At 41.5% G+C, this 27,652-nt stretch overlaps 1 protein-coding gene across 1 annotated transcript; it reads right to left on the bottom strand.

Annotated features, from left to right (window-relative positions):
* Positions 1 to 4,320: 4,320 nt before the first annotated feature.
* On the bottom strand, positions 4,321 to 27,062 carry LOC129703373 (cysteinyl leukotriene receptor 1-like). Its single transcript, XM_055645748.1, has 2 exons — positions 26,882 to 27,062; positions 4,321 to 8,440 (listed from the first exon to the last, which is right to left on the bottom strand). The coding sequence occupies exon 2, from the start codon at positions 8,429 to 8,431 to the stop codon at positions 7,289 to 7,291; it is 1,143 nt and encodes a 380-aa protein (XP_055501723.1). The 5' UTR covers positions 8,432 to 8,440; positions 26,882 to 27,062; the 3' UTR covers positions 4,321 to 7,288.
* Between the last annotated feature and the right edge of the window lie 590 nt (positions 27,063 to 27,652).

A 27,652-nucleotide genomic window follows, 5' to 3' on the forward strand; every position in this document is an offset into this window, starting at 1 on the left:
CAGCACAGCTGGTAGACTTGCTGCCTCACAGCGTCAGAGATCAGCGTTTGACCCTGACCTTGGGTGCTGTCTGTACGGAGTTTGCACTTTCACCTGTGACCACATGGGTTTTCCCTCGAGTTCTCCAGTTTCCCATCACATCCCAAGGTTGTGCACATTTGCAAGGTTTGTAGGTTATTTGGTCTTCGTAAATTGTCTCTCGTGCGTGGGGAGTGGAAAGTGGGATAACATAGAACTAGTCTGAACGGGTGATCGATGTAGATTTGATCGTCATAGATTCGATCTATTACGTAGATTCGGTGGGCAATAGACTCAAAGGGCCTGTTTTCATGCTGTATCTCTAAACTAAAATCACGACACCCTCCACAAGTAACAATGGATAAAAAGGTAGGAAGTTGAAACATATTGGTCACTAATGAGTAAGATCATGAATGATCTTCTACTTTTGTATTTCTTTCTTGAATGAAGCCCACATTCTTTGGTTCACTTAATATCTGCTGTCCTGTTTCTTTGCTGCAAATTCCATCTGAAAACAAAATCCAACACATTTGTATCTGGCAAGCTCCCCACACAAATTAGCATGTCATTGACCAGACAATCGGCTTCACTGATTTTGGTATATCGATAAATATTAGCTGGGATATTGTGTCAAAGTTATAAAGTTCAGAAACAGGCCTTTCAGCCCAGGATGACCATATCAACCTAGATGCCAACTTGAGCTAATCCCATTTGCCTGCAGTTACCCCATATCCCTTTCCTATGCATTGAGTTACAAATTATCTTAAACCTTGAGCGATCAATCAAAAATCAATCAATCAAATACTTTATTGCCAGTCAAAAATACACCCACAAATGCAAGTCTGAACGAAATTTCGTTGCATCTGGCTCACCGTGCAGCATAAAATAACAAAAGGATAACATAGATAAAATAGATAAAGATAGATAAAGAGATAAAATATATAAAATAGATAAAGAGATAAAATATATAATAGTGGTGGCACGTTATATGGAATTCAAGAGTCTGATGGCTCGGGGGAAGAAGCTGTTGCAAAACCTGGCCATTCTCCTCCTTATACTGCGATACCTTTTGCCCGAGGGCAGCATGATGGACATGTGTGGGGTCTTTTATAATGCTTTGGCCTTGGACAAGCAACGTTTGCACGCAATGTCCCGGATTGAAGGAAGAGAAGTCCCGATGATTTTTTCAGCCGTCCTCACCACTCTCTGCACGGACTTCCAGTCAGAGGCTTTGCAATCCCCAAACCATACAGAGATGCAGCTGGTCAAAATGGTCTCTATGGTGCCCCTGTAGAAAGTGGTGAGGACAGGATGGGGGAGGTGAGTTCTTCTCATCCGGCGCAGAAAGTGCAAACGCTGCTGCGCTCTCTTAACTAGTGATGTGATGTTTTGTGACCAGGTCAGACTGTTTGTGATCTGCACCTCCAGAAACTTAGTGCTACTGACCAACTCCACATCGATGTCATTAATGTGTAGTGGTATGTGGCTGTGCCGGTTCCTCCTGAATTCAACGATGACCTCCTTTGTTTTGTTAACATTCAGGATCAGATTGTTCGTGTTGCACCGGTCCACCAGTTGTTTCACCTCCTCCCTGTAAGCCAGTTCATTGTCTTTCATGTTGTGGTGACATGCAGAAATTAGTGCCACTGAAGCTTCTTTCACATTCTGCTGTTGACACCGGAATTGTACTTACAGCCGTTAGCAGCTGCTGAAATCTGCAGAAACTATCTTCCCTTTTGATTCCTTGAATTCTCTGAAGGCTCTGATACAAAGCCGACCATTTAAGCCAAATTGTTCTGCAATTGTGGTCCAAAGGAGAAGAAGGGTCCTGACCTGAAATGTCACCCATTCATTTCCCCAGCAAAATCAGCATTTTTATGTCTATCTTCGGTGGTCCGAAGAGTCTGCTTCCAAGCTGTATCTCTAAAAAACTTTAAAAAACTATGCCTCACCTTAAACCTATCTGGTTAAACCTATCTGGTTCTCGATTCCCCTACTCCAGGAAAAGACTCCATATTTGCCAATGCCTCGGTGTAATTTAGTTTAGTTTTGAGACACATCATGGAAAAAGGCCCTTCGGCCCATTGAGCCCGCGCCAACCATGAATCGGTAGTTCACACTAGTTCTACGTTATCCCACTTCCCCATCCACACCCTACGCACCAGCGAAGATTAACAGACATCAATTAACCTACAAAGCTGCATGTCTTTGGGAAGCTGGTGGAAACCGGAGCACCCGGAGAAAATCCACGCTGTCACTGGGAAAATATGCAAATTCCACACAGACAGCACCGGAGGTCAGGATGGAACCCGTTTCTCTGGCTCTGAGAGGCAGCTCTACCAGCTGTGCCATTGTGTTTTTAATAGTCTGGTTCCTTTATCTGTTTAGGGAGGATGGTAGGGGGGATTAAAGGGCAGTTTAATAGTAATCGACTATTCTCACACTACAATAATTGCACTGATTCAATCATTGAATAGTATAATCTTACAGAATTTGGATGCAAAGCAAAGAATTTAACAGTATCTTAGTTACAGAACAATAACGTACCATTGAACCAGTGAAGTATTGATGGAGATTCTGTGAGTGGCAGCATAAATATAATGGACCGAATGATGTCCCTTCATGTCTTATAAGAAACTTCTTAAGATAAAAAATCTAGATGTTATTCCCTTTATGCTGTATCTGTACATTGTGAACAGCTCAATTGTGGTCATGTACAGTCTTTCCGCTGACTGGATAGCACGCAACAAAAAAGGTTTTCACTGTACCACTTTTCACGTGGCAATAAACTAAAACTAAACTGGGTGTATTTCTTGAGTAAAGCAAAGGAGATAGTAAATGGGACAAGTCACAGTTTAATATCACAATTAGAAAAATTCATGAAGCCTTTTAAATTATTAATATATTAAGATTACACAACAATGATCTGATATACAAAACATATACATTTTTCAGTTACATTCGAAGCATTTCAGACAGAAGACACTGGTGGGACTGAAACATCTTTCACTAGAACATGAGCTGCCTTGGGTCGTTTACAGAAACACAAAGGTCTGGAGGAACTCAATGGATCAGGCAGCATCTGAGGAGGGAAATAAACAGGATATGTTTTTATTTGTTCAAAACTGTTCTTCAGAACAAATCTGAATAAGGGTTCTAAATCAAAAAGTCATCTGTCTATTCCCTCCACAGATGCTGCCAGACCTGCTAGAGTTCCACCAGCGCTTCATATTTTGCTTGAGATTTCAGCGTTTGCAGTTCCTTGAGTCTCCCTGAACAGCTTATCTGTTCCTCTCTCATTTGAGAGAGATACAATGCAGAAACAGGCCCTTTACTTGTGTATAGGGTGATCGCTAGTCAGCATGGACTCAGTGGGCCGAAGGGCCTGGTTCCACGCTGGATCTCTGAAGTCATAAGTCTAAAGAGTGTTACAATCTGTGAGGATGATGAGAATGTGGCTACATTTTTTTTGTCAATGCGATTAATGTAGATCTGTTTGGTGGGTTGAAGGTACTGTTTCCACACTCAATCTCTCCATACTCTAAACAATGTATGAGGAAACCATTTTGTTCCACTGAGTTTATGCTGATTCATGGAGAAATCCCCATGGCCATGATTACCCATTCATTTACATATATTTATGTCACTGCATTTATTCATGGAGCAATCCGATACCTCCACTAGTTTTCCTTATGACCCATTCTCCCCACCTTTCTGTCACCGCTCATATTCCACCACTCACCTACACAATACGAGCAATTTACACTTTCTGATTAATCTGCCAACGATGCGTGTCTTTGGGATGTGGGAGGAAATTGGAACAACTGGAGGAAACTTATGTGGTCACAGGGATATTTGCAAACTCCACACTGCAGGGCTGGAGGCTGGGATTGAACTATAAAACAGCACCTTTACGAGCTGGGCCTCAGTCCTGCCATGTATAAGAATATGTGGATGCCATAGCCTAAAATTTAGCCATTTGATCTTCATAGAGTAACACAGTGTGGAAACAGGCCCTTCGGCCCAACATATCCACACCAACCAACATGTCTCATCTACACAGGTCCCACTTGCCTGCTTTTGGCCCACATCTGTCTAAACCTGTCCTATCCATGTACCTTTCTAAATGTTTCTTAAACATTGCTAAAGTATCTGCCTCAACTACCTCTTCCAGCAGCATGCTCTGTACACCCACCACCCTTTGTGTAAAAACGTTATCCTTCAGGGTCCCATCAAATCTCTCCCCCCCCCCCCCCCCCCCCCCCCCCCCCCCCCCCCCCCCCCCCCCCCCCCCCCCATTAAACCTGCGTCCTTTGGTTCTCGATTACTATCCTTGAGTTTCACATGGACCACGTCCTACTGATTATTCTAATGCTCTCCAACCCTTCCATTCTTTTCTCTGCATCTGGTTGTCTAAAAACCTCTTTGACATTGCCAGACAATAACAAATTTTAGGAAATAATTTTTCTCCCCTCCCCCTCCCCCTCCATTCCTTTCTCCGGCTTCACAATTCGCAACTCTTTACCCTTTTGACTTTTGGGTGGCATGGTGCGCAGCGGTAGAGTTGCTGCCTTGCGGCACCAGAGACTCTGGTCTGATCCTGACTACGGGGGATGTCTGTATGGTGTTTGTACCTTCTCCCCGTGACCGCTTGGGTTTTCTCCCACACACCAAAGATGTATTGATTTTTAGGTTAATTGGCTTCAGCAAAAGATTGTAAATTGTCCCTAGTGTGTTGGATAGTGCTAGTATATGAGGTCGGCACAGACTCAGTGGGCTGAAGGGCCTGTTTCTGCACTGTATTTCTGAACTAAACTAGACTCTCACCTATTTTTTCTCCCAGGTTTTTGTCCAATAATCTGCCTATCGAAAAACTCGATTCCGGCCCGATACTTATTACCGGCTATGATCCGTCCCGCTTCGCCTCCCCTTCCAGCTTTCTCTCACACCGCACACCTCCAGCTATCAGTCTGAAGAAGTGTCCCAATCCTGAAACATCACCTATCTATGTTCTCCTGACCTGTTGAATTACTCCAGCACTTTGTGTCTTTCTTTAGGAAATTCTTTGATGTTAAAGGAAAATTATTGATAAAGCTAGAGAATTATTCAGGTATAGCATGATATGGAATTAATTACTTCCTGAGAGAGATGGTGGGAAGAGAACAGTGGAGATTCAATGCACTAACACAGAGTTACTGAAGTGCAGATTAGATCCAGATTAGATCATATATATCTTGTAAACTTATGTTGAGTTCCATCCATTCGCAATGGCTTAATAGACCAAAGACAATAGACAATAGGTGCAGGAGTAGGCCATTCGGCCCTTCGAGCCAGCACCCCCATTTAATATGATCATGGCTGATCATCCACAATCAGTACCCCATTTCTGCCTTCTCACCAAATCCCCTGACTCCGCTATCTTTAAGAGCTCTATCGAACTCTGTCTTGAAAGCATCCATAGAATTGGCCTCCACTGAGGCAGATAATTCCACAGATTCACAACTCTCTGGGTGAAAAAGTATTTCCTCATTGCCGTTCTTATTCTTAAACTGTGGCCCCTGGTTCTGGAGTCCTCCAACATCGGGAACATGTTTCCTGCCTCTAGCGTGTCCAATCCCTTAGTAATCATATGTTTCAATAAGATCTCCTCTCATCCTTCTAAATTCCAGTGTATACAAGCCCAGCCGCTCCATTCTATCAACATATGACAGTCCCGCCATCGGGGGAATTAACCTCGTGAACCTATGCTGCACTCCTTCAATAGCAAGAATGTCCTTCCTCAGATTTGGAGACCAAAACTGCACACAATACTTCAGGTGTGGTCTCACTAGGACCCTGTACAATTGCAGGAGGACCTCTTTGCTCCTATACTCAATTCCTCTTGTTATGAAGGCCAACATGCCATTAGCTTTCATCACTGCCTGCTGTACCTGCAAGCTTACTTTTAGTAACTGATGAACAAGGACCCCCGCCAGATCCCATTGTACTTCCCCTTTTCCCAACTTGACACCATTTAGATAATAATCTTCCTTCCTGTTTTTGCTACCAAAGTGGATAACCTCACATTTATCCACATTAAACTGTATCTGCCATGCATCTGCCCACTCACCCAACCTGTCCAAGTCACCCTGCATCTTCTTCACAGTTCACACTGCCACCCATCAACAAATTTGTGTCATCGACAAATTTGTTAATGTTACTTTTGATCACTTAATCTAAATCATTAATATATATTGTAAATAGCTGCGGGCCCAGCACCGTGCTTTGCGGTACCCCACTAGTCACTGCCTGCCATTCTGAAAGGGACCCGCTAATCGCTACTCTGTTTCCTATCTGGCTCATTCTTGTTTCCGACCACTTTATTCTTATTATTCCAAATTATTATCCTTGAGAGAAAATGTCTTGCTCAGTATACAATGAGTAAGGGCACAGTCAACTCTTGCATTTAAAGAGATGTTAATCTAGATATTAAGACAAAGAACGGTCACGACCTGAAACGTCACCTATTCCTTTCTTCCAGAGATGCTGTCTGACCCGTTGAGTTTGGGTCTGAGTTCTCTTAATTTGATAACAGTTGACTGCAATCTGACGCCCTCCCATAAATTGAGCTCTAAAGGGAAGTCTTGTCATAGTAACAGATTTTAACAATCAGCTTTTAATCAGGAATTGCTGTATGTGGAGCTTACCACATTAATGTTCTTTTTCTCCTGATTTTCTGGTTTGAGTCTTTTAACTTTTATGTTATCTTACAAGCAGGTTGATCCACATGATATTGGGTTGTGAACCTCCTCAGGACATCTACATTCATTGTGCAATGGTGGAACTCTCACTTCCGGGTCAGAGGTCACATGTGAGTTTGAGGTGACCTTTTTCCAAGGTCTTCTTGAGGTTGACTCGGTATACTTTACAACAAAGCCTCTTGGGGATTGTACCCCTAGACTGTGTCTTTAAAAAGTCAACAAATATCTACAAAGTGCTGGAAAGTGAGGTATGGAAAAACTTACTTCTATAATCACATTTTAAAAAACGATTTTAAAGCTTCTTGATTAAAGTTGCATTGTTTATAGTCATGCGCATTTACGAGTGTCTGGCGGATGAGAGTCGAGAAAAGAAGTTGATGATATTTTGTTCATATTCTCAAACCCAATATTCTTGAAATGTCGGCTGGACAACCGGGCAGAAATGATCCGTTGATATGGTCAGATAGTCTGTCAGTTAGCCCACTGGTAAACTTGCCAATAAACCATGCTAACTGGTGGATGTTAGATCATCACTGTTTCACTAAAGATAGGTTAGTTTTGTTATCCTGCTTGGCCCTGCTATGGTCTTTCTGGGCTTCTTCAATGTCCAAGATTGGACCAGGGTTTAGTGGTGCTAATGTGGACATCTCCAACTCCCTACTCTGTTGTATGAATGCCAAGCTGATGGCAAGCATGCTACTGGAATTGTTGTAGGCCGGGTCAACCTCTTTCTTCCTCAGCCACATTTTAATGAAGGTTCTGAAGCCTTGCCCCACAAAGATATAGAGCAGGGGATCAAAGCAACTGTTCGCCACGGCCAGGCACAGCGTGGCCACCACGGTCTTGCGGAGGATGTTTTCCAGGACGCAGTTGTTAGGGTGATGTACCAGGAAGTGTAAGTGCGCCGTCCTCTGTACGTGATAGGGGAGGAAGCAGATGAAGAACACCCCCAGGACCAATATGGTCATCGCCACATCTCTCTTGACCCGTTTGGATTTGCAGTCAAACCTTACCAGGTGTCTTATCATCAGCACGTAGCAGATGACAATGATCGTGAGCGGGAGCAGCAATCCGACAATGAGAGCAAAATAATTCAACTGCACAATTCGAGTCCAGGAATCCACATGCACCGGCTCGAAACATTTGACTTTGCCCTTTAATTGATGACTTCCGTTCAAAAGGAACGGAGCTGTAGTCACTAAGACAAACAACCAAACACTGACGCATGCTATAATGCAGCGGCGGAAGGTGAACACCCTTTGATGCGCTGCGTGGTGAACTAGAGATAGATATCGAGACACACTGAGGCAGGTCAGGAAGAAAATACTGCAGTACATACTGACGTAGAAAACGTAGCTAGAGATCCTGCATAGAAAATCTCCGAACGGCCAGTTACCTTCTCTCAGGTAATACACCACACGCAAAGGTAGGCTGAGGCAGAAGAGGAGGTCAGCAATGGCAAGGTTCATGAGGTAAATAGTGCTGGCATTCCTTCTCTTGGCAATGCGACAGAACACAAAGAGAGCCAATATGTTGGAGAACAGACCAATGACGAACACAAGGCTGTAGACTGCAGAGTAGATCATGTACTTATACTGGTCTTTGTAATTGCAGGACGTGTTGGCATGTGACGTGTTGGCCATGCTTGCTTGGGGAGTTGTGTCAGTCAACATCTTCAGTATCTGTTGAAGAAGACAAGAGATGTTGTGTTAGTTGTGTGCTCAAGCATCAACCAGTGATGGTTTGGTGACCAATTCATATGTTCATGTTCCAACTCAGAGACAGGAGATGCTAGAACTGACGGACATTCCAGTTAACAGATCTTTCTATGCTAGGGCAGAGTCCCAATGTGCCCGATAACCTGGTTCAAAGATAACTAATACTACCTAAAGATATTAATAATAGATTTGCTCAATTTTACCAAAACTTATATACATCTAAAATTAAAATAGAAGATAGTAAAATAATTTTTTTTCTAGATAACTGTAATCTTCCAATACTGGACCTTTTGGAACAAGAGGAACTAGGAGCTCAAATTACAATCAAAGAAATAGGTGAAACAATAAAATCGCTGAAAAATGGTAAGACCGGGGTCAGATGGCTTTAATAATGAATTTTATAAAAACTTTCATGAGATAACAACCCCTTATTTATTTAATTTATACTCCCATGCTTTTAAAGAAAACAAACTACCTGAAACACTAACAGAATCAACTATTACGCTTATTCCAAAAAAAGATAAAGATTTAGAAGATCCGGGCTCATACAGAGCTACATCACTTTTAAATACAGATCAGAAAATTTTAGCAAAGATTTTAGCAAGAAGATTAAGCAAATATATTAGTAAATTGATAAACCCTGATCAAACGGGGTTTATACCCAAAAGATACTCATTTAATAATCTGAGACGCCTGTTTAATATAATGTGCTCGCATAAAGTAGAGGAAGAAGATATATCAATTATTTCTTTGGATGCAGAGAAAGCATTTGATCAGGTAGAGTGGCAATACTTATATAAAGTACTGCAGGAATTTAACATGGGAGAGAATTTTATAACATGGGTAAAATTATTATATGATAAACCGATGGCAAGAATTTTAACTAATAACATGTTATCTCAAAAATTTCAACTATCAAGGGGTAATAGGCAGGGATGTGCATTATCACCCCTGCTATTTGCCCTTATGATAGAACCACTGGCTGAAAGTATAAGAATTCATCCGAATATTCAGGGCTATAATACCAGGGACTCAAAGAATAAAATCTCATTATATGCAGACGATATACTTTTATATATTACAAAGTCACAAACGAGCATACCACATTTATTAAACTTAATAGAGGAATTTGGGTCTTTTTCTGGATATAGAATAAACTGGAATAAAAGTGAAATCATGACATTAAAACCTCAAGAAACTACACACTTATTGAAGTTCCCCTTTAAACAGAAAAACAGAAAAATTTAAATAATTGGGTATTCAGATTACTAGAAAATATAAAGCATTATTCAACGCTAATTTCATACCTTTATTAAATTATTAGGTAGAATAAATGCAATAAAAATGATCTTCCTACCACAATTACTATACCTATTTCAGTCTATACCGGTATATATACCAAAATATATATATTTTAAATTAGACTCTAATATTACTCATTATATTTGGGACTATAGATCACATAGAATCACAAAAAAACACTTTTTAAACCAAAAGAGGTCGGGGGACTTTCACTTCCGAATTTTATGTATTATTACTGGGCAGTGCATATTAAGAATATGATTTATTGGTTGGATAGTTCTACCCAACAGCCAGAATGGATAAAAATGGAGAAGGAGGATTGCCATCCTTGTAATATAGGAACGATCCTCTTCTCCCCAAAAAAACTGAATAACACAATATATAAGAAGAACCCAATTATATATGGTACAATAAGAATTTGGAAACAAATAAAATTATCTTTAAAATTAAGAAATCTATCATTGTTAATGCCAATAGCAAATAACCCTTTATTTAAACCATCTCTTATTGATAAGACATATAATCAATGGGAAAGTCTCGGAATTAGAAGGATCGGGGATATGTACGAAATGGGAAACCTACTATCATTCCAACAATTACAATTAAAATGTAAATTGAAAAACAACCAATATTTTAAATATCTTCAGATTTGCGATTTCATGAAAAAATATATACAAGGATATCAAAAAATAACATCTGAAGTATTGGAAGAAGCAATGAATATTGAAGCTGACTCACAAAAATTAATATCATATTTATATAATAGTATTCTAAATATAGACCTACCATCGACAGAGTTACTTAGAGAAGAGTGGGAACGGGAACTAATGATAAAAATCATGAAGGTTACATGGGAAAAATACTTGATATATATTCACAAATGTTCAATTAATGTAAGACATAATCTAATTCAATTTAAAATTGTACATAGATTATATTATTCAAAAACAAGATTGAACAAATTTTATCCAAATATATCCGCCACTTGTGATAAATGTCTAGCCCAAAATGCAACTATAACACACTCCTTAGTTTCCTGCATAAAACTTTATAGATTTTGGAATGATATTTTTGAAATATTTACAAAATTATTCAAGACAAGAATGGAACCAAATACTGAAATGATTATATTTGGCGTAATGGAAGATGGGAATAAATTGAACACATCTCAAAATCTATTCTTTAACTATGGTTTAATAATAGCAAAAAAATTAATACTTAAATTTTGGAAGGGTACATCAATACCAACGCTTAAAATGTGGATTGCAAGTATGTTGGACACCGCTCATCTTGAGGAAATGCGATTCCGCCTAATGGATAAATCAGACCAATTCATAACGAGTTGGTCTCCATTCGTCGTTTTTTTGGAATCATATGGTGCAACACAATTGTAAAATAACTGTTTCAAGACTGGACGAGGGTTGGTCAAGATTATAAATAATGATCTCCTTTTTTTCTTTAATTTAATTTAATTTTTTCTATTTTCTCTTTCTCAACTTCCTTCATTTACTCGTTTTCTTTCTTCACACACTATATATTTCACATCTTTCTATCCTTTACTATCTAACTTCTTTTTCTTATTCAATCTTTTTTCAATGTAACAAAAAAAAAAGAAGTTGTACATAAAATGTATTATGAAAATATATATTAGGCACTTTGGTGCCATATGACTGTACTTACATCTAATAAAATAAAATTAAAAAAAAAAAAAATAATAAAAAAAAAAGAAATTAAAAAAAAGAAAACCCATAACATAGAACTTGCAAAGGACAAGGATAGGCCCATCATTCCATCGTATTAAGGCAAGGGTTTCAAGAGAGTCAAGAGCGTGTGATTGTTATAATGTAGCAACAACAGAACAATGACATTTTTCCTTGCAGCAGAATAACAGACCTGTGGACACAATACACACAGATAACATCATAAAAAGATGAACTAATTAATCACTCCAACACGAGTGCAAAAACAAATGCCAAGTCTGTAGTGCAACCAAAGACAGTATTGTGTTGTGTTCAAGAGCATGATGGTTGTTGGGGAGAAGCTATTCTTCAACCTGGTGGTCATGGTTTTTGGACTCCTGTACCTTCTTCCTGATGATATGAGTTTAAACTGCCTTCCCCCAAGGGCATTTATGAAAATGTCACTGAATGACAAGCTAGGCTTCCAGGCATAGACCAATAACTTTATGATTAAAAGTCACAAAGTGCTGGCGAAACACAGCAGAATAAGCAGCATCTCTGGAGAACTTAGATAGGCAACGTTTTTGGGTCGGGACCCTTCTTCAGACTGATTGTGGTGGGGATGGAGGGGAGGGTGGAGAAAGCTGCAAGGTGATGCCGCGGTAGAGTTGCTGCCTCACAGCAGCAGAGCACCAGGTTCAATGCTGACTATGGGTGCTGTCTTACGCAGTTTATACCTTCTCCCCGTGACCACATGGGTTTTCTCCGGGTGCCCCAGTTTCCTCCCATATTCCAAAGACGTACAGGCTTGTAGGTCAATTGGCTTCAGTTAAAAATTGTCCCTAGTGAGGCAGATAGTGCGAGTGTACTGATCGCTGGTCGGTGTGAGCTGAAGGGCCTGTTTCTGCGCTGTATCTCCAAAACAAAATAACTTAACAATTAAAAGACACAAAGTGCTGGAGTAACTCAGCAGGTCGGGCAGCATCTCTGGATAGGTGACATTTCAGGGGGTTTGGAACCCTTCTTCAGACTGATTCAGGTAGTGGGGTGGGTGAAGGCGGCAAGAGAGGTGAGATGGGACAAAGCCTGGCAAGTGATAGGTGGATAAAGTTGAGGGGGGGGGATGGTGGTTATTGATTGGAGGGAACAACAGATTGCAGTTCTTTGTCTACACTTAACTGTAAACATTCTAGCCACTCTAACCATTTGCCAGCTCACTTCCTTCCAAAAATAATCCATGTTACTCTATTTACATGGGAACAAAGTCATACAGACACATCTCTGCAAATGTTCCTATCCTCTGTTACTTTTATTTATCAACTATTTTGTGTAGAGCTTATCTGCCTATTGAATATTTTACTGGCGTCTACCCCCACTCACCAGTCTACACATTCACCACTCTATGCAAAAGATAATCAAATCACCCACTGCATTCTGTTTAAGCCCTTGTACTTGTGTTTTTACACTTTTATGCTCCTGGTTTTGCTCTCATTAGACTTTAGGTTTTAGACATACGGTGCGGAAACTGGCACTTCGGCCCACCAAGTCCGCGTCGACCAGCGATCTCCCCGTACACTAACACAATCCTACTCACTATGGTTAAGAAAGAACTGCAGGTGCTGGAAAATCGAAGGTGGAGAAAAATGCTGGAGAAACTCAGCGGGTAAGGCAGCATCAATGGAGCAAAGGAAACAGGCAACATTTCGGGTCGAGTCTGAAGAAGGGTCTCAACCCGAAACGTTGCCTATTTCCTTTGCTCCACAGATGCTGCCTCACCCACTGAGTTTCTCCAGCATTTTTGTCTACCTACTCACTAAGGACAATTTTACAACTTACCAATGCCAATTAACCCCACAAGCCTGTTGTAGAATTGTAGAATCTTCCATGAGAGTAAACATCTTCTCCACATTCACCCAGTCTGAGAAATGTATACAGGTATGTCTCAACTATATTTAGTTTAGTTTAATTTAGAGATACAAGGTGGAAACAGGCCTTTTGGCCAACCGAGACCGCGCCGACCAGCGATCACGTGTACACAAGTTACAGCCAACACACTAGGGACAATTTACAGAAGCCAATTAACCTATAAACCTGCACGTCTATGGAGTGTGAGAGGAAACCGGAGCACCGGGAGAAAACCTATGCGATCACAGGGAGAACGTACAAACTCCATACAGACAGCATCCGTAGTCAGGATCGAACACAGGTCTCTGGCGCTGTAAGACAGCAACTATTCCATTGCGGCACTGTACCAACAGACTGTCCCTCATCCCACAATATTCCCTTACCTGCTTAATCTTTGTAAGACACAAAAGACTGCAGATGCTGGAATCTTGAGCCTAAAAGGAACTCAGTGGGTCAGGCAGCACCAACAGTGGAGAATGGACAGTTACCCTTTTGGGTTGTTACAATTCAGAAAATTCTGAAGAAGGGACCCGACTCAAAATATTGTTTCTATGTTTCCCTTTATGATGCCGCCTGGCCTGTTGAGTTCCTGCAGTAGTTTGTTTCTTGCTACTTAATCGTTCCTCGTGAATAATCCATGCATAACTGAGCTCATCCATGTAAGCATTCTGTGGACACATACAATGAGATAATATCATTTCTTAATAAGCGAACCAAGATTATTGCACTGCTCCACTTATGGTTCACCTGCACAAATGCACTAAAAACATTGTATATTAGATCACGAGAGGACTAGATGGGGTGAATGCACAGAGTCTTGTACCCAGAGTATGTGAATGAAGAACAAGAGGAGATAGCTTTACGGTGAGGAGAGAAAGTTTTAATAGGTACCCGAGAAGCAACTTTTTCACAAACAGAGAGTGGTGGGTATATGGAACAAGCTGCCAGAGGAGGTAGTTGAGGCAGATACTATAACACCATTTAACGTCGTACAGCTTTCTACAAACTTTTCTTTGGTTAGTTTAGTTTAGTTTATTGTCTGAGATACTGTTAAAAGCTTTTGCTGCGTGCTAACCAGTCAGCAGAAAGACTATACATGATTAATAATCGAGCTATCCACAGTGTACAGATAGATAATAAAGGGAATCATGTTTAATGCAAGATAAAGTCCACTAAAGTCTGATTAAAGATCGTCCAAGGGTCTCCAATGAGGTAGATAGTAGCTCAGGACCGCTCTCTAGTTGTTGATAGGATGGTCGATGGTATCATGTGAATGATACTGTCGTTTTGATCTTCTTTCTAATATTATGAATTTTACATATTTCTGCCCTATATTCCCTTTGCCAATTATCTTCTGCTCTGCTCTATCTATTGTACCCGGGTTTGACTTGATTATATTCATGCATGCATGGTATATCTGCTCCGTTTTGCTGTAGCTTGATACATGTGACAATATTAATCCTAAACCTAAACCTAAAAAACCTAAACCATTCTACTGGCCACAACCTTGCACCTAACACGATTCTACTGGCTACTATGTTGCATCTAACACCAGAGATCCTGTCACTTAACCTCTTGTTATGCACCTTGTCCAATGCCTTCTGGTTGAGGTGTAAATATTATCCCTGTCACTGGGGGAAAAGTGCCCTGGTTTTGTAAGTACAGCGATATTTTACAAGACCAGCGAGAGCAGAAAGGTTCTTTCAGGAACGCCATCTCTGGGAATGCAGCACTCCATTCAGACCATACTGGAGCTCTTAAGGTTGGACATGAACTCTTAACCTTCTGACTGGTGAAGACAGGATCATCTCTGAGAACAACGTTCAAAGCAAAACCTGGAGAGCAGCTGGAAGAACTCAGGAGGGATATAACGTTTCAGGCCGAGAGCCTTCATCTAGACTGGGAATATATTTCAAAGGTCTTGTTCACAAACTCCTGGCGTAGTATTTAGTTACTGTCAGGCCCAGTTACATGCAGGGACCTGCTTCACTGAGTTTTGCAAGTTACATGATTTCCAAAAATAGATGTCTTGGGAAGAAGAGTGACATTATCCTTCTGAGACATTGATTTCCATATTTTTATATCTGTTTATGACATGAAGGCCATTTGGTTCATTGAGTGCTTTCCGGTTCCCAGAAGAAGTATGGGCATCTCGTTGGAAAACACAAATTGTTGGAGTAACTCAGCATGTCAGGCAACATCTGTGAAGGGAATGGACAGCCGATGTTTCAGATCGGAACCCTTCTTCAACATCTGCAGTTGCTTGTCTTACCTTTATCTATCTCATTTCTGTATTTGTTTTCATGTAAGAAATGTTCATTTTTCTCTCATATTCCCATATTCATTTCACTTGCATTTTATGTGCAATGTGATGAATAGAACTGATTGATTGATTAACTCCTGCCAACTTCTACATTTCGGATAAATTACAGCAACCAATTAATCTATAAAGACAGATAGGAAAACATCACCTATCCTTTTCCTCCAGAGATGCTGCCTGACCCATTGAGTTACTCCAGCATTTTGTGCCTATCTTCAGTATAAACAGCAGCTGCAGTATTTTATTTCTACCCTTGGGATGTTGAGTTTAGTTTAGTTTCAGTTTAGAAATACAGCATGGTAACAGGGCCTTCAGCTCACGCTAACCGTCAATCGCCGGTTCATACTAGTTCTATGTTATCCCACATTCTCATTCACTCATTATACAGCAGGAATAATTTTTAGAGGCCAATAAACCTACAAACCCTCATGTCTTTGGGATGTGGGAGGAAGCTGGAGCACCCGAAGGAACCCACAGGGTCACAGGGAGAACAGGCATATTTTGTGGAATTGTCATTATTGTAAGGAAAAGGGAACTTACAGGTAAGGAACTGGGGTTGTGGGGTATAAAGGTGCATAAATGAGCAGAAGAACCACCAAATGAAGTGTAAAACAATCTGGGTCATTGGCTACCTAGATGTTTGATCTATCGAGATAAGATGGGTTGATACAAGATCCGCTGACAAAGTGAGTTCAGAGCCAGCCACTAATCAGTGCACAGTAACAAGAACTTTTAGAGTTCCTTGATAGAACATAGAACAGCGCAGCACAGGATCAGGCCCTTTGGCCCACTAAGTCAGTACTGTACATTGTACCAAGTCCAAACTAATCTGCTCTACATGTACATGATCCATATCCCTCCATTCCCTGCATATACATTTGCTTATCTAAAAGCCTCTTCAATGCCACGATTGTATCTGCCTCCAACACCACCCTTCTCTGTGAAAAAACACTCCAGCACATCTCCTTTAAACTTGGGCCTCTCTCACCTTAAACCTATGGCCTCTATTCTTTGTCATTTTCACCTTGGAAAATGATTCAGGCATTCCACATTACCTACGCCTCTCATGCTTATATCGGGTTCCCCATCAGCCTCCAGCATTTCCTGCATATCTATGTGCTTAACTAAGAAGTCTGAGCGGCACACCAGCACAGCGGTAGAGTTGCTGCCTTACAGCACCAGAGACCCGGGACCAATCCTGACTACGGGTGCTGTCTGTATGGAGTTTGTATGTTTTCCCTGTGACCGCGTGGATTTTCTCTGGTTGCTCCGGTTTCCTCCCGCATTCCAAAGATGTACAAGTTTGCTGGCTTCGGTATAGACTGTAAATTTTTCCCTAGTGTGTAGGATAGTGCTCGTGCAAGTTAAACAATAAATTAAAACTAAATTAAACTAAACTAAACTAAACTATGGTATCTGTTCCCTTTATTGTCAGAGTGACCAAATTGTCTTTCACAGTTCCGCTGCAACATTTGCAAGCGCATTTTAACCAATAAACAAATGACAGGATGTATCATTAGCATAGATGAAACAATTGATAAGATTCTGGGCTTCATTAATGCAGGCATCATTTGTGATATGTAGGAAGGAACTCCAGAAGAGAGACACAAAATGCTGGAGGAACTCAGTGGGTCAAGATCCTTCTTCTGAAGAAGGGTCCTGACCCGCTGAGTTTCTCCGGCATTTTGTGTCTATCATCGTTGATGATGGACATTTATTGAACACTGGTTAGGCATAATAGAGGGAGTACTTCTGATTCTGATTACCACTTTTTTTACACAAAGGGTGGTGGGTGAATGGAATGAGTTGCAGGAGAAGGTAGTTGAGGCAGGTAGTATCGCAACGTTTAAGAACATTTGGACAGGTGCATGGATCGGACAGATTTAGAGGGATATGGGCCAAACGCAGACAGATAGGACTAGTGTAGATGGGGCATTTTGGGCGGCGTGGGCAAGTTGGGTTGAAGGGCCTGTTCCCATGCTGTATGACTCCATGACTCTATGCCTCAAAGTCGCAATGGGTTTAGAGAGGGGTAGTGGAGGGAAGTTATATTCTTGAGTGATGGTTCAAGGAATAAGAGCACTATTATTATTGAGACAAATGAGAATAAAACACTCTAGACCCGTGACCATCTTTTCTTGCTCCCTGCCATGCCCCTGTCTATTTTACTTCAGAGTCACGTGAGTGATTACGTGAAGAAGCCCGTCACAATGCATGCATGTCATATCGCTTTCACGCTTGCGAAACAACAGGCGGGGTGGAGCGTTCCCCCGCAGCGGTAAGTTTGAAACTGCGACCTACAGGTAAGTGATTTAATCTGCGGTAGTGTTTGTCCCCACGCTGTTTTACACAGGGGGGAAGCTGGACAAAATAGTGTCCACAAGTGCTGTGAGTGAAGCTGGCTGGGGAGGACCGCAAAGTTGCGGGAGCCAGCAGCAGCTGAAGGCACAAGCCTTCTGGCAGTATAAAGCACTGCCAAATGGGTTATCATCAGCCCCAGGCTGTTCACAAAAAATTTTGAAATCAGCCCTAGTGTTTCTACGGAAACGTAAACACATGGTCATGGCATATTTAGATGGCATACTCATTGTGGGCAAAACTTTGGAATTGGCCAAACAAACTGTAACAGCCACAAAACAGTTATTTAAAAAACTGGGATTTATTATCCATCCAGTTAAATCAAAACTAACGCCTTCCACTACTATGGACTATTTGGGGTTCACCATTGACTCAGTTCACATGTCGGTGACTCTGCCCAAGGGAAAGGCTAGAGATTTAATAGAGGCTTGCAAGCACAAAAAATACAAGCACTCTAAATTAATGCAGGTCACTTTGACAGACCTATGAAACTACCAATCAAAGCTAAAATGGAATTAAAATGGTGGATAGATAACATCTGGCTTTGTTCCAATCCAATCATTGTCAGAAACCCTTCCATAGTACTACAAACTGATGTCAGTGCAATTGGGTGGGGAGCCACCAATACCATCACCAGCTATGGACTGCTCAGGAGGCATCTTTATTACTCACACTGGGCATAAACTACTTGGAAATGTTGGATGCATTCCATGGCCTAAAGTCATATTGTACTGGGTCATATCACCAGCATGTTAGACTACAGATAGCCAATACCACCGTGATAGCATACATTAACCACATGGGTGGAAACAAATCGACATCATGTGACAATCTAGCTAATACAATTTGGCAATGGTGTATCCAGAGAGACATTTGGATATCAGCTACTTACCTACCAGGAAGACTAAATTTAGTGGCAGACACCAGGTCACGCAAATTTAATGAAAACACCGAATGGATGTTGAATAAAAAAGTATTTGCTGATATTACAGCAAAATATGGAACACCAGATATCGATCTATTCACATCCAGACTTAACCACCAGTTATCAAATTATGTTTCATGGGAACCAGACCCTGGGGCAGCGGCGACAGATGCATTTTCGCTGCATTGGGGGAAATTGTTTATTTACGCATTCCCTCCTTTCTGCATCAGTCGGGTATTAAGGAAAATACAACAAGACTCTGCGTCTGGTATTTTGGTAGTACCCGATTGGCCTACTCAACCATGGTTCCCAGTGGTATTAAACATGGTATTAGAACCATGTATCACCATCCCACATAGACCAGATTTATTGCTACATCCCATAACAAGGGATAGCCACCCATGCCATAAACATTTGAACTTATTAATTTGTAGAGTTTAAAAACACCTCTACTACAACTGGGACTGACGGACCGAACAGTGAACATGATCTCGATGGCCCAAAGACAGTCAACCAAAAAAACAGGATCTGGTCTATATCAGAAAGTGGGAGATGTACTGCCATAAAAACAACATCACCTACAGAGACATGAACATTCCGTCTGTTCTGGAATATCTGGCAGGCCTCCACTATGATGAGGGGCTCAGTTACAGTGCCATCAACTGCGCCAGAAGTGCCCTATCGACTTACCTATGGCAGGGGACCACTGTTGGGACTCACCCACTGGTAACAAAACTTATGAGGGGAATTTTTAATACTAATCCCCAAGAACCAGGTACTCCCAAATATGGGATGTAAGTATTGTCCTGAAGATGCTCAGGAATTGGTCTCCAGCAACAGCTCTGTCCCTACACAGACTGACATTAAATCAGTCATGCTAATGGCATTGGTCACGGCACAGCGGGTACAGTCACTGCATAAACTAAGACTGGACAACATGACTTCCTCAACAGAAAATATTACGTTTCATATCTATGAGTTAGTAAAGCAGAACAGACAGGGATCAGCAGGCCTCAATATACAATTTAGGTCATACCCAACAGATGACCGTCTGTGTATAGTAAGACATCTGTCATTATACATGGAGAAAACGAAAATCCTAAGAGGCAATGAGAAGGCACTTTTTGGTCAGCCACAAGCAACCACACAAAAGAGTGACGGTCCAGACCATCTCAAGATGGCTGAAACAGGTGCTAACACAGGCTGGGGTGGATACTAATATTTTTAAATCTCATTCCACCAGGGCTGCAGCTACATCGGCAGCGATACAGTTGGATGTACCAATGGACCAAATCCTCAAGGCAGCAGGATGGTCTGGGGGAAAAAACATTCCAATTATTTTACAACAAACCAGTAATGAAACCTGGAACGTTTGCAGAAACAATTTTAAGTTCTGTAAATTAATTTAAACCCATAAAAAGGGGTTATAATTTTGTGTTAATAAATTTTATGATTTCAATGTCGAATTCATGTCCAAATTATGTTAACACAATTCCTCCTACAGTCATCAAGGCAGACGTGATGCATGGACTCGTTTCCACGGCATGAAATCACAGAGCTTTAAAATCTTCACGTAGTCACTCACGTGACTCCGAAGTAAAATAGTAAGATTAAACGAGAACTTACCAGTTTGAAGTTTGATCTGTATTTTATGAGGAGTTACGATGAGGGATTACGTGCCCTCCGCTCCCACCCTTGATCATATACTTAACTGGTATCTCTTCTCTAATCTTACTATGTTTAGTCATTACAGTTATCTGTGATTTCACACCGCTGCTTTGAAGAATGACATGCATGCGTCGTGGCGGGCTTCTTTGAAACAAGTTTATTCATGGATAACCCCTTGAGATGGACAGTCATCTCGTTTTCAAGGGGGTCCAACATAGAACACACAGCACAAGACATAACATACATAGAGGCTCTCATTGACCCACCTACCCACACACCAATCCCAAAACCCCTCCATCCCCACTTGTTATAGTTTATAACAATTGTTAATTGGCTTTACATATCCAATAATAACAATAGTTATGTGTTACAGCATAATGTTAATGCATAATACCATATACCACCTATCATACATCGTACGTTAATACATACTATCAACATTATTACATGATATATTATTTCATGATATTGTGACATAATACAATATAAGACCTTGTTACACTATGCAATACAATAATACATAAGTGTAATGGCCATGCATATACAATAGTTATGCTAAATGATCACACACAGAGCAAGCTAGATAAAGGAGCTCGAAGACTCTAATACTAGAAACAGGTACATGGTTTTATAAAGAAGGGTAAAAGTGTATTTTTAAATAGACGAAATGAGCTAATAGTTCTTATGGTACTAGGCAGAGTGTTCCAATCAGAAGGAGATTTGAATTTAAATGCACGTCTCCCAATTTCTTTGTTAGTTCTTGGAATGAAAAAGAAGGGTTGCTGAATATGTCTTAGTGAATATGAGGGTGTGTATGGTAATAGGTCTTGTTTTAAATAAGAAAGGTAATCGAGATGGATGCATTTAAAGATGAACTGGAACCAGTGGTAGCATCTTCGAGCGTGGGGGGATAACCAGTTTAGAGTTTCGTACATAGAACAGTGGTGAGTTATATATGGACACCTTAAAATAAATCTGCAAAGACTATTATAAACTACATTAAGGGGTTGAAGATGTGTATCAAATGTATTTTGATAGACAATATCAGCATAATCCAGTGTTGGTAGTAGTAGTTGAGAGACAATTATTTTTCTCATCTGAAAGGTGAAACAATTTATATGGCGGTAAAGAATAGCTAGATTACAGCTGAGTTTTTAAGTAATCATCTCACAATGCTGTGTAAATGAAAGCGTTGGGTCGAGCCAAACACCAAGATATTTGAAGTTCAATACTTGTTCTAATGGTGATCCTTCATTAAATGATATAGTCAGATCTACAGAATTACCAAGGCCTTGTCTGGTACCAAATAACATACTGCATGATTTATTTTTATTTAAAATTAATTTGTTAAATAATAGCCATTTCTGAACAGAAGTAAGATCTGCTTTTTCACGTAATCCCTCATCGTAACTCCTCATAAAATACAGATCAAACTTCAAACTGGTAAGTTCTCGTTTAATCTTACTAATCTTGTCACATGCCGTCATTGACCTGTACAACTTCCAATTTCCCATTTGCCTCACTACTGAATTGGAATCTGTAACCTTGCTAATTGAGATTAAGTTCTCCCAAGTAGGAAACCTGTCTACCAGGAAATTGGTTCCCTCCCAGTTCATGTACAACCCATCCATCTTGTACTGGCCACGTCTGTCGCTGAAGGGAATCCAATGGTCCAACCATCTTCTCACCAAATAGAGAGTGGTCCTGACCTACCATCGACATCATTGGAGATGCTCGCACTATCTTTAATTGGACTTTGCTGGACTTTATCTTATAGAAACATAGAAAATAGGTGCAGGAGTAGGCCATTCGGCCCTTCGAGCCTGCACCGCCATTCAATATGATCATGGCTGATCATCCAACTCAGTATCCCATCCCTGCCTTCTCTCCATACCCCCTGATCCCTTCAGCCACAAGGGCCACATCAAACTCCCTCTTAAATATAGCCAATGAACTGGCCTCAACTACCTTCTGTGGCAGAGAATTCCACAGATTCACCACTCTCTGTGTAAAAAATGATTTTCTCATCTCGGTCCTAAAAGACTTCCCTCTTATCTTTAAACGGTGACCCCTAGTTCTGGACTTCCCCAACATCGGGAATAATCTACCTGCATCTAGCCTGTCGAACCCCTTAAGAATTTTGTAAGTTTCTATAAGATCCCCCCTCAATCTTCTGAATTCTAGCGTGTACAAGCCGAGTCTATCCAGTCTTTCTCCATATGAAAGTCCTGCCATCCCAGGACTTAACGTTATGCCCTTTATCCCGGATCTGTACACTGTGGACAATAGAGTTGCTGCCTTACAGCACCAGAGACATGGGTTTCATCCTGACTATGGGTGCTGTCTGTATAGAGTTTGTACGTTCTCCCTGTGACCATGTGGGTTTTCTCTGGGTGCTCCAGTTTCCTGCCACACTCCAAAGACATACAGGTTTTTAGGTTAATTGGCTTGTGTAAATAGTAAATTGTTCCTAGTGTATAGTGCTAGTGTATGGGGGAGATTGCAATTCGGCATGGACTTGGTGGGCAGAAGGGCCTATTTCCTCACCATATCACTAAAGTCTAAAGAAAGCTGAGGACTTCCTGAGAGGAAGGAAACCAAAAATGTTTCTGAGCTCCAGTCATTTCCAAGGGTAATCCAATACCCAGATTAATTTCCACCCAACACTGTCACTGAATTGGACTCTGGTTCATTAATTATTAAAGAAAGATTGACTGGCTTTGGAGGGGAAAGATTAACAAATGCATATGTTTTGTGCAAAATAAAAAGTCTCAAGCAGTGAGCAGCTGTACCGCTACATTGCCCACTGACTGCTAACGTTTGTTTGCAACTTGGAGAGTTGATCAGCCATATTACAGACGGGATTACATGACATGCTCACTGAACAAAAGGGAGAAAACAAATGCCGAGATAAAGACCGAGATGTGAATGCAGTCTTTTACCCAGGGTAAGGAAATCAAAATCAAGAAGAGAAGTGCAAGCATTAAAAACAAGGATCTGCAGGTGCTGGTTTACACAAAAGGGCACAAAGTACTGGAGTAACTTAGCAGGTCAGGCAGCATCTCTGGGAAAGCATGGATAGATAAATTTTCAGGTCCGGACCTTTTACCAGACTGGTGCGATCACAACAGGACACATGTTTAAAGTGAGAGGATCAAGATTCAAAACTGAGGGGCAACCTTTTCACTCGTGGGGCAGTGGGTGTATGGAATGAACTGCCAAAGGAGATAGTTGAGACAGGTACTATAACAGTATTTAAAAGACACTTAAATGGGTACATTTATAAGAAAGGTTTAGATGGGCCAAATGTGGGCAAATAAGACAAGTAAATGTGGGCAAATAGCTTTGATGAGGCATTTTGGTCAGCATGGACGAGTTGGGCCAAATGGCCTGTTTCTGAGCTGTGTGACAAGGCTGTTGGTTTGGGAACAGCTCCATCCAAGATTGCAAGAAATTGCAGAGAATTGTGGACACAGCCGAGACTGTCAGGTAAATCTTTGTTGACTCCATTTGCACCTCACTCTGCCTCGGCAAGGCCACCAGCGTAATCAAGCATAATCTCAGCCCGGTGACCATCTTCTCCCCTCTCCCAACAGGCAAGATGTACACCAGAACTATCCTACACACTCGGGACAATTTACAACCAAAGCCAATGAATCTACAAACCTGTATTCTTTAGAAAGTTGGAGGAAATCGGAGCACACGGGGAAAGTACAAACTCCATACAGACAGTACCCCTAGTTAGGATCGAACACAGATGTCTTGCGCTGTAAGGCAGCAACTCTACCGCTGCGCCACCGTGCCGCCTCTGTGGTGGTGTAGGCAGATGTGATAGTGGCTTTTAGGTGCCTTTTATATAAGTACGTGGATATGCAGGGGAAAAAATATGCATTGTGTGCAGATTAGATTAGTTTAACTTCGGAACCTCATATATCAAAGAAGCAGACTTAGGCTATTCTGCCCATCGAGTCTACACCACCATTCAATTATGGCTGATCTATCAACCCCATTCTCCTGCTTCCTCCCCATAACCTTTGACACCCTTACTAATCAAGAATCTGTCAATCTCCGCTCCACTTGCATCGTGTTTAGCGTAGACATTGTGGGCTGAAGGAGCCGTTCCAGTGCTGTACTGTTCTAAACATGTAGTTTTAACCAGGGAGTTTGCGAAACTCTGTTTCATTCACTCATTCCTCCAAGCCAGCGTCAAACATTTCCCAGACAAATGTCCATGTCCTCTAACCACGAACCTCTGGCTTAACTTACCCTGTTTCCCCAACTCTCTTTAATATTTTTATTGCTGCTTCTTGTCTTCCTAAGCATCACCTCGGAGGATGATTTACCTTCCGAAATTTACCTATCTACTGTGAGTGTGAATATTTTAACATCACGCGCCTGCTATATACATGGACCTGCTAGATTGAGCTCTTGTTCCAGTGGCAAAAAGTTCCAGGCCGGTTGGATCTGAAAAGAGGGGTCTCGACCCAAAACGTCACCTATTCCTTTTGTTCGGAGATGCTGCCTGGCCCGCTGAGTTACTTCAGCTTTTTGTGTCTATCTTCAGGCCAGTTGGAGATTGGACTACAATGTAAAAAGTTACTCTTACAATCATAGACACGCACACCCCTCATGCACTTACTTTACCCACTGACCAACTTCCTCAATATAACACTAGAAGGAGGCTTAACAATATTTTGTTTAGTTTAGATATACACCATAGAAACAGGCCCTTCAGCCCGCAAAGTCCACACTGACCATCGATCACCCGTTCCCACTAGTTCCATGTTATCTCGCTTTCTCATGGGTAAATTTGCCGACGGCTAATTAACCTACACACCCACATGTCTTTGGGATGTGGGAGGAAACAGGAGCACCCGGAGGAATTCCATGTGGGTCATGGAGATCATGCAAACCCCACATGGACAGCAACCGAGCTCAGGATCGAACCGGGGTCTCTGGTGCTGTGAGGCAGCGGCTCTACCAGCTGAGCCACTGTACTTGAGCAGTTGGAGCGGGACCTTTGTACAAATAAGACGGTATTGTAGTCCTTGACCCACTGACTAATTTCCTCAACATAAAATTTGAAGGAGTGTTAACTTGGACCCGATGGGCTGAAGGGCCTGTTTCCACACTGTATCTCTAAACTAAACTAAAAATGAAACTAAATATGATCCAACACAGGAAGATCCTGCAGCACATTGGGGCTGATATTAAGCTGTGCGCTGATCATAGTTTATGGACTTTGACTTGTACATCTACTGGAGTACTTAATCCATTGAAAACAAATTGGCGGTAAGATCTGACCCCATGTATCATGCGATAAGTGATAAATTTCTCAAATTACAAATTAAGTCACTTTCCAAACAGACAATATCTGACAAAGTTCAGACTTTCGAAATACTCAAGAAAGGAAATCAACATAATATTTCAAAAAAAAAGTTTGTCAGAGTTTTACCCAAAGAAACTCTTTGAAGTACTTATAGGGACAGTTATCAAAATTCATTGCCTTCAGATAATTAACACTGGAATAAGATTTTAATTGTATTAATGCACTTAGTTATGATGATGTGACAGATTGGTTGATCTAGATTCACTAATAACTTTCAGATAGAACTGGTAAAATACTTTCAAAGGAAGAGATTGCAGGCTCTGGAGAAATAACACAGGAGAGAACATCAAGTACCGGTGTAACTTAGCGTTGTGTTTAAGAAGGAACTGCAGATGCTGGAAAATCGAAGGTAGACAAAAATGCTGGAGAAACTCAGCGGGTGAGGCAGCATCTATGGAGCGAAGGAAATAGGCAACGTTTTGGGTCGAGAACCTTCTTCAGACTGACCTTTCTTCAGACCCTTCTTCAGAATAACTCAGCGAGTCAGGCAACATTTCAAGGGAAGAAGGGTCTGGACAACATCACCTACCCATGTTCTCCAGAGATGCTGCCTGACCCACTGAGTTACTCCAGCACTTTGCTTCTTCTTTTGTGAAGCAGCATCTACAGTTCCTTGTTTCAACAGAGGAGTGGGATTAATTCAGTAGCACAATCAAAGGGACAGTATAGCTGTGATGGACTGAAGGGTCTCCTTCACCGCTGTGTGATTCAATGATCCCGAGAAGCAGGAGCAGTAGCCCACCAATCAGGAAAACAAATCATTCAACAATCTTGAGCAGTAGTACGCCCTTATAAGTTCAAACAAACAGGCTAATTAGTATCGCGTTTCAGTCAGCACATTATAAAGGCTGGAACTCACATTTCGGGTTGCCTCCGAGAGAATAGATTAGTTGGACAGCTGCTGGCAGTTCAGTGTGTTCTGCTCGAAACCAATTACAGCTCTACTTCCACCTCTGAGCATGTCTGCGCTGCTATTTATCTGAGTAATGCCAATGTGGTCAACTGCGCAGTTCCCACCCACGCAAAATTCACACAGCAACCGTTTCTAGGGTATATTGTATTGACTTATGGTGCAGAGGAATAAGGGAAACAGTGGATTGTGAAAGATGCAGGGCACTTCCACACTCACTCACACACACTCACACACAATTACAGCCTTGCTCACAACACACATGAGCACACATGCACACACATTTACAACCATGCTCAGAACACATATGGACACATACACACCATGGGCCTGAGATTTTCAGTACCCTCCCCAACAGACCGTATCCACTGGAAGAACATGTCGGACGGTGGTTCCCAGAAGTTCGTGGAGATGTTGCACTTCAGCCCCTCAAGGTGTTTGCTCCACTGTGAAACCTCCCCATAGAATGGCTACTTTGTGGAATTTCTCTCGCCGATGGGCATTCTGTGAGACCCTCTCAGCTAGGGTGACGCAGCAATAGAGATGCTGCCTTACAGCGGCAGAGACCCGGGTTCGATCCTATCTTTGGGTGCTGTCTGTAAGGAGTTTGCACGTTCTCCCTGTGGCCAGGTCGGTTTTCACCTATTCAACTTAATGCAGTCTGCTGTGTGTAAATAGAATCCCAACACGGAAATGGTGGCTTGAAGAGGACATTGATTA

This window comes from Leucoraja erinacea, chromosome 14, assembly GCF_028641065.1.
Source record: "Leucoraja erinacea ecotype New England chromosome 14, Leri_hhj_1, whole genome shotgun sequence".
NCBI lineage: Eukaryota > Metazoa > Chordata > Chondrichthyes > Rajiformes > Rajidae > Leucoraja > Leucoraja erinaceus.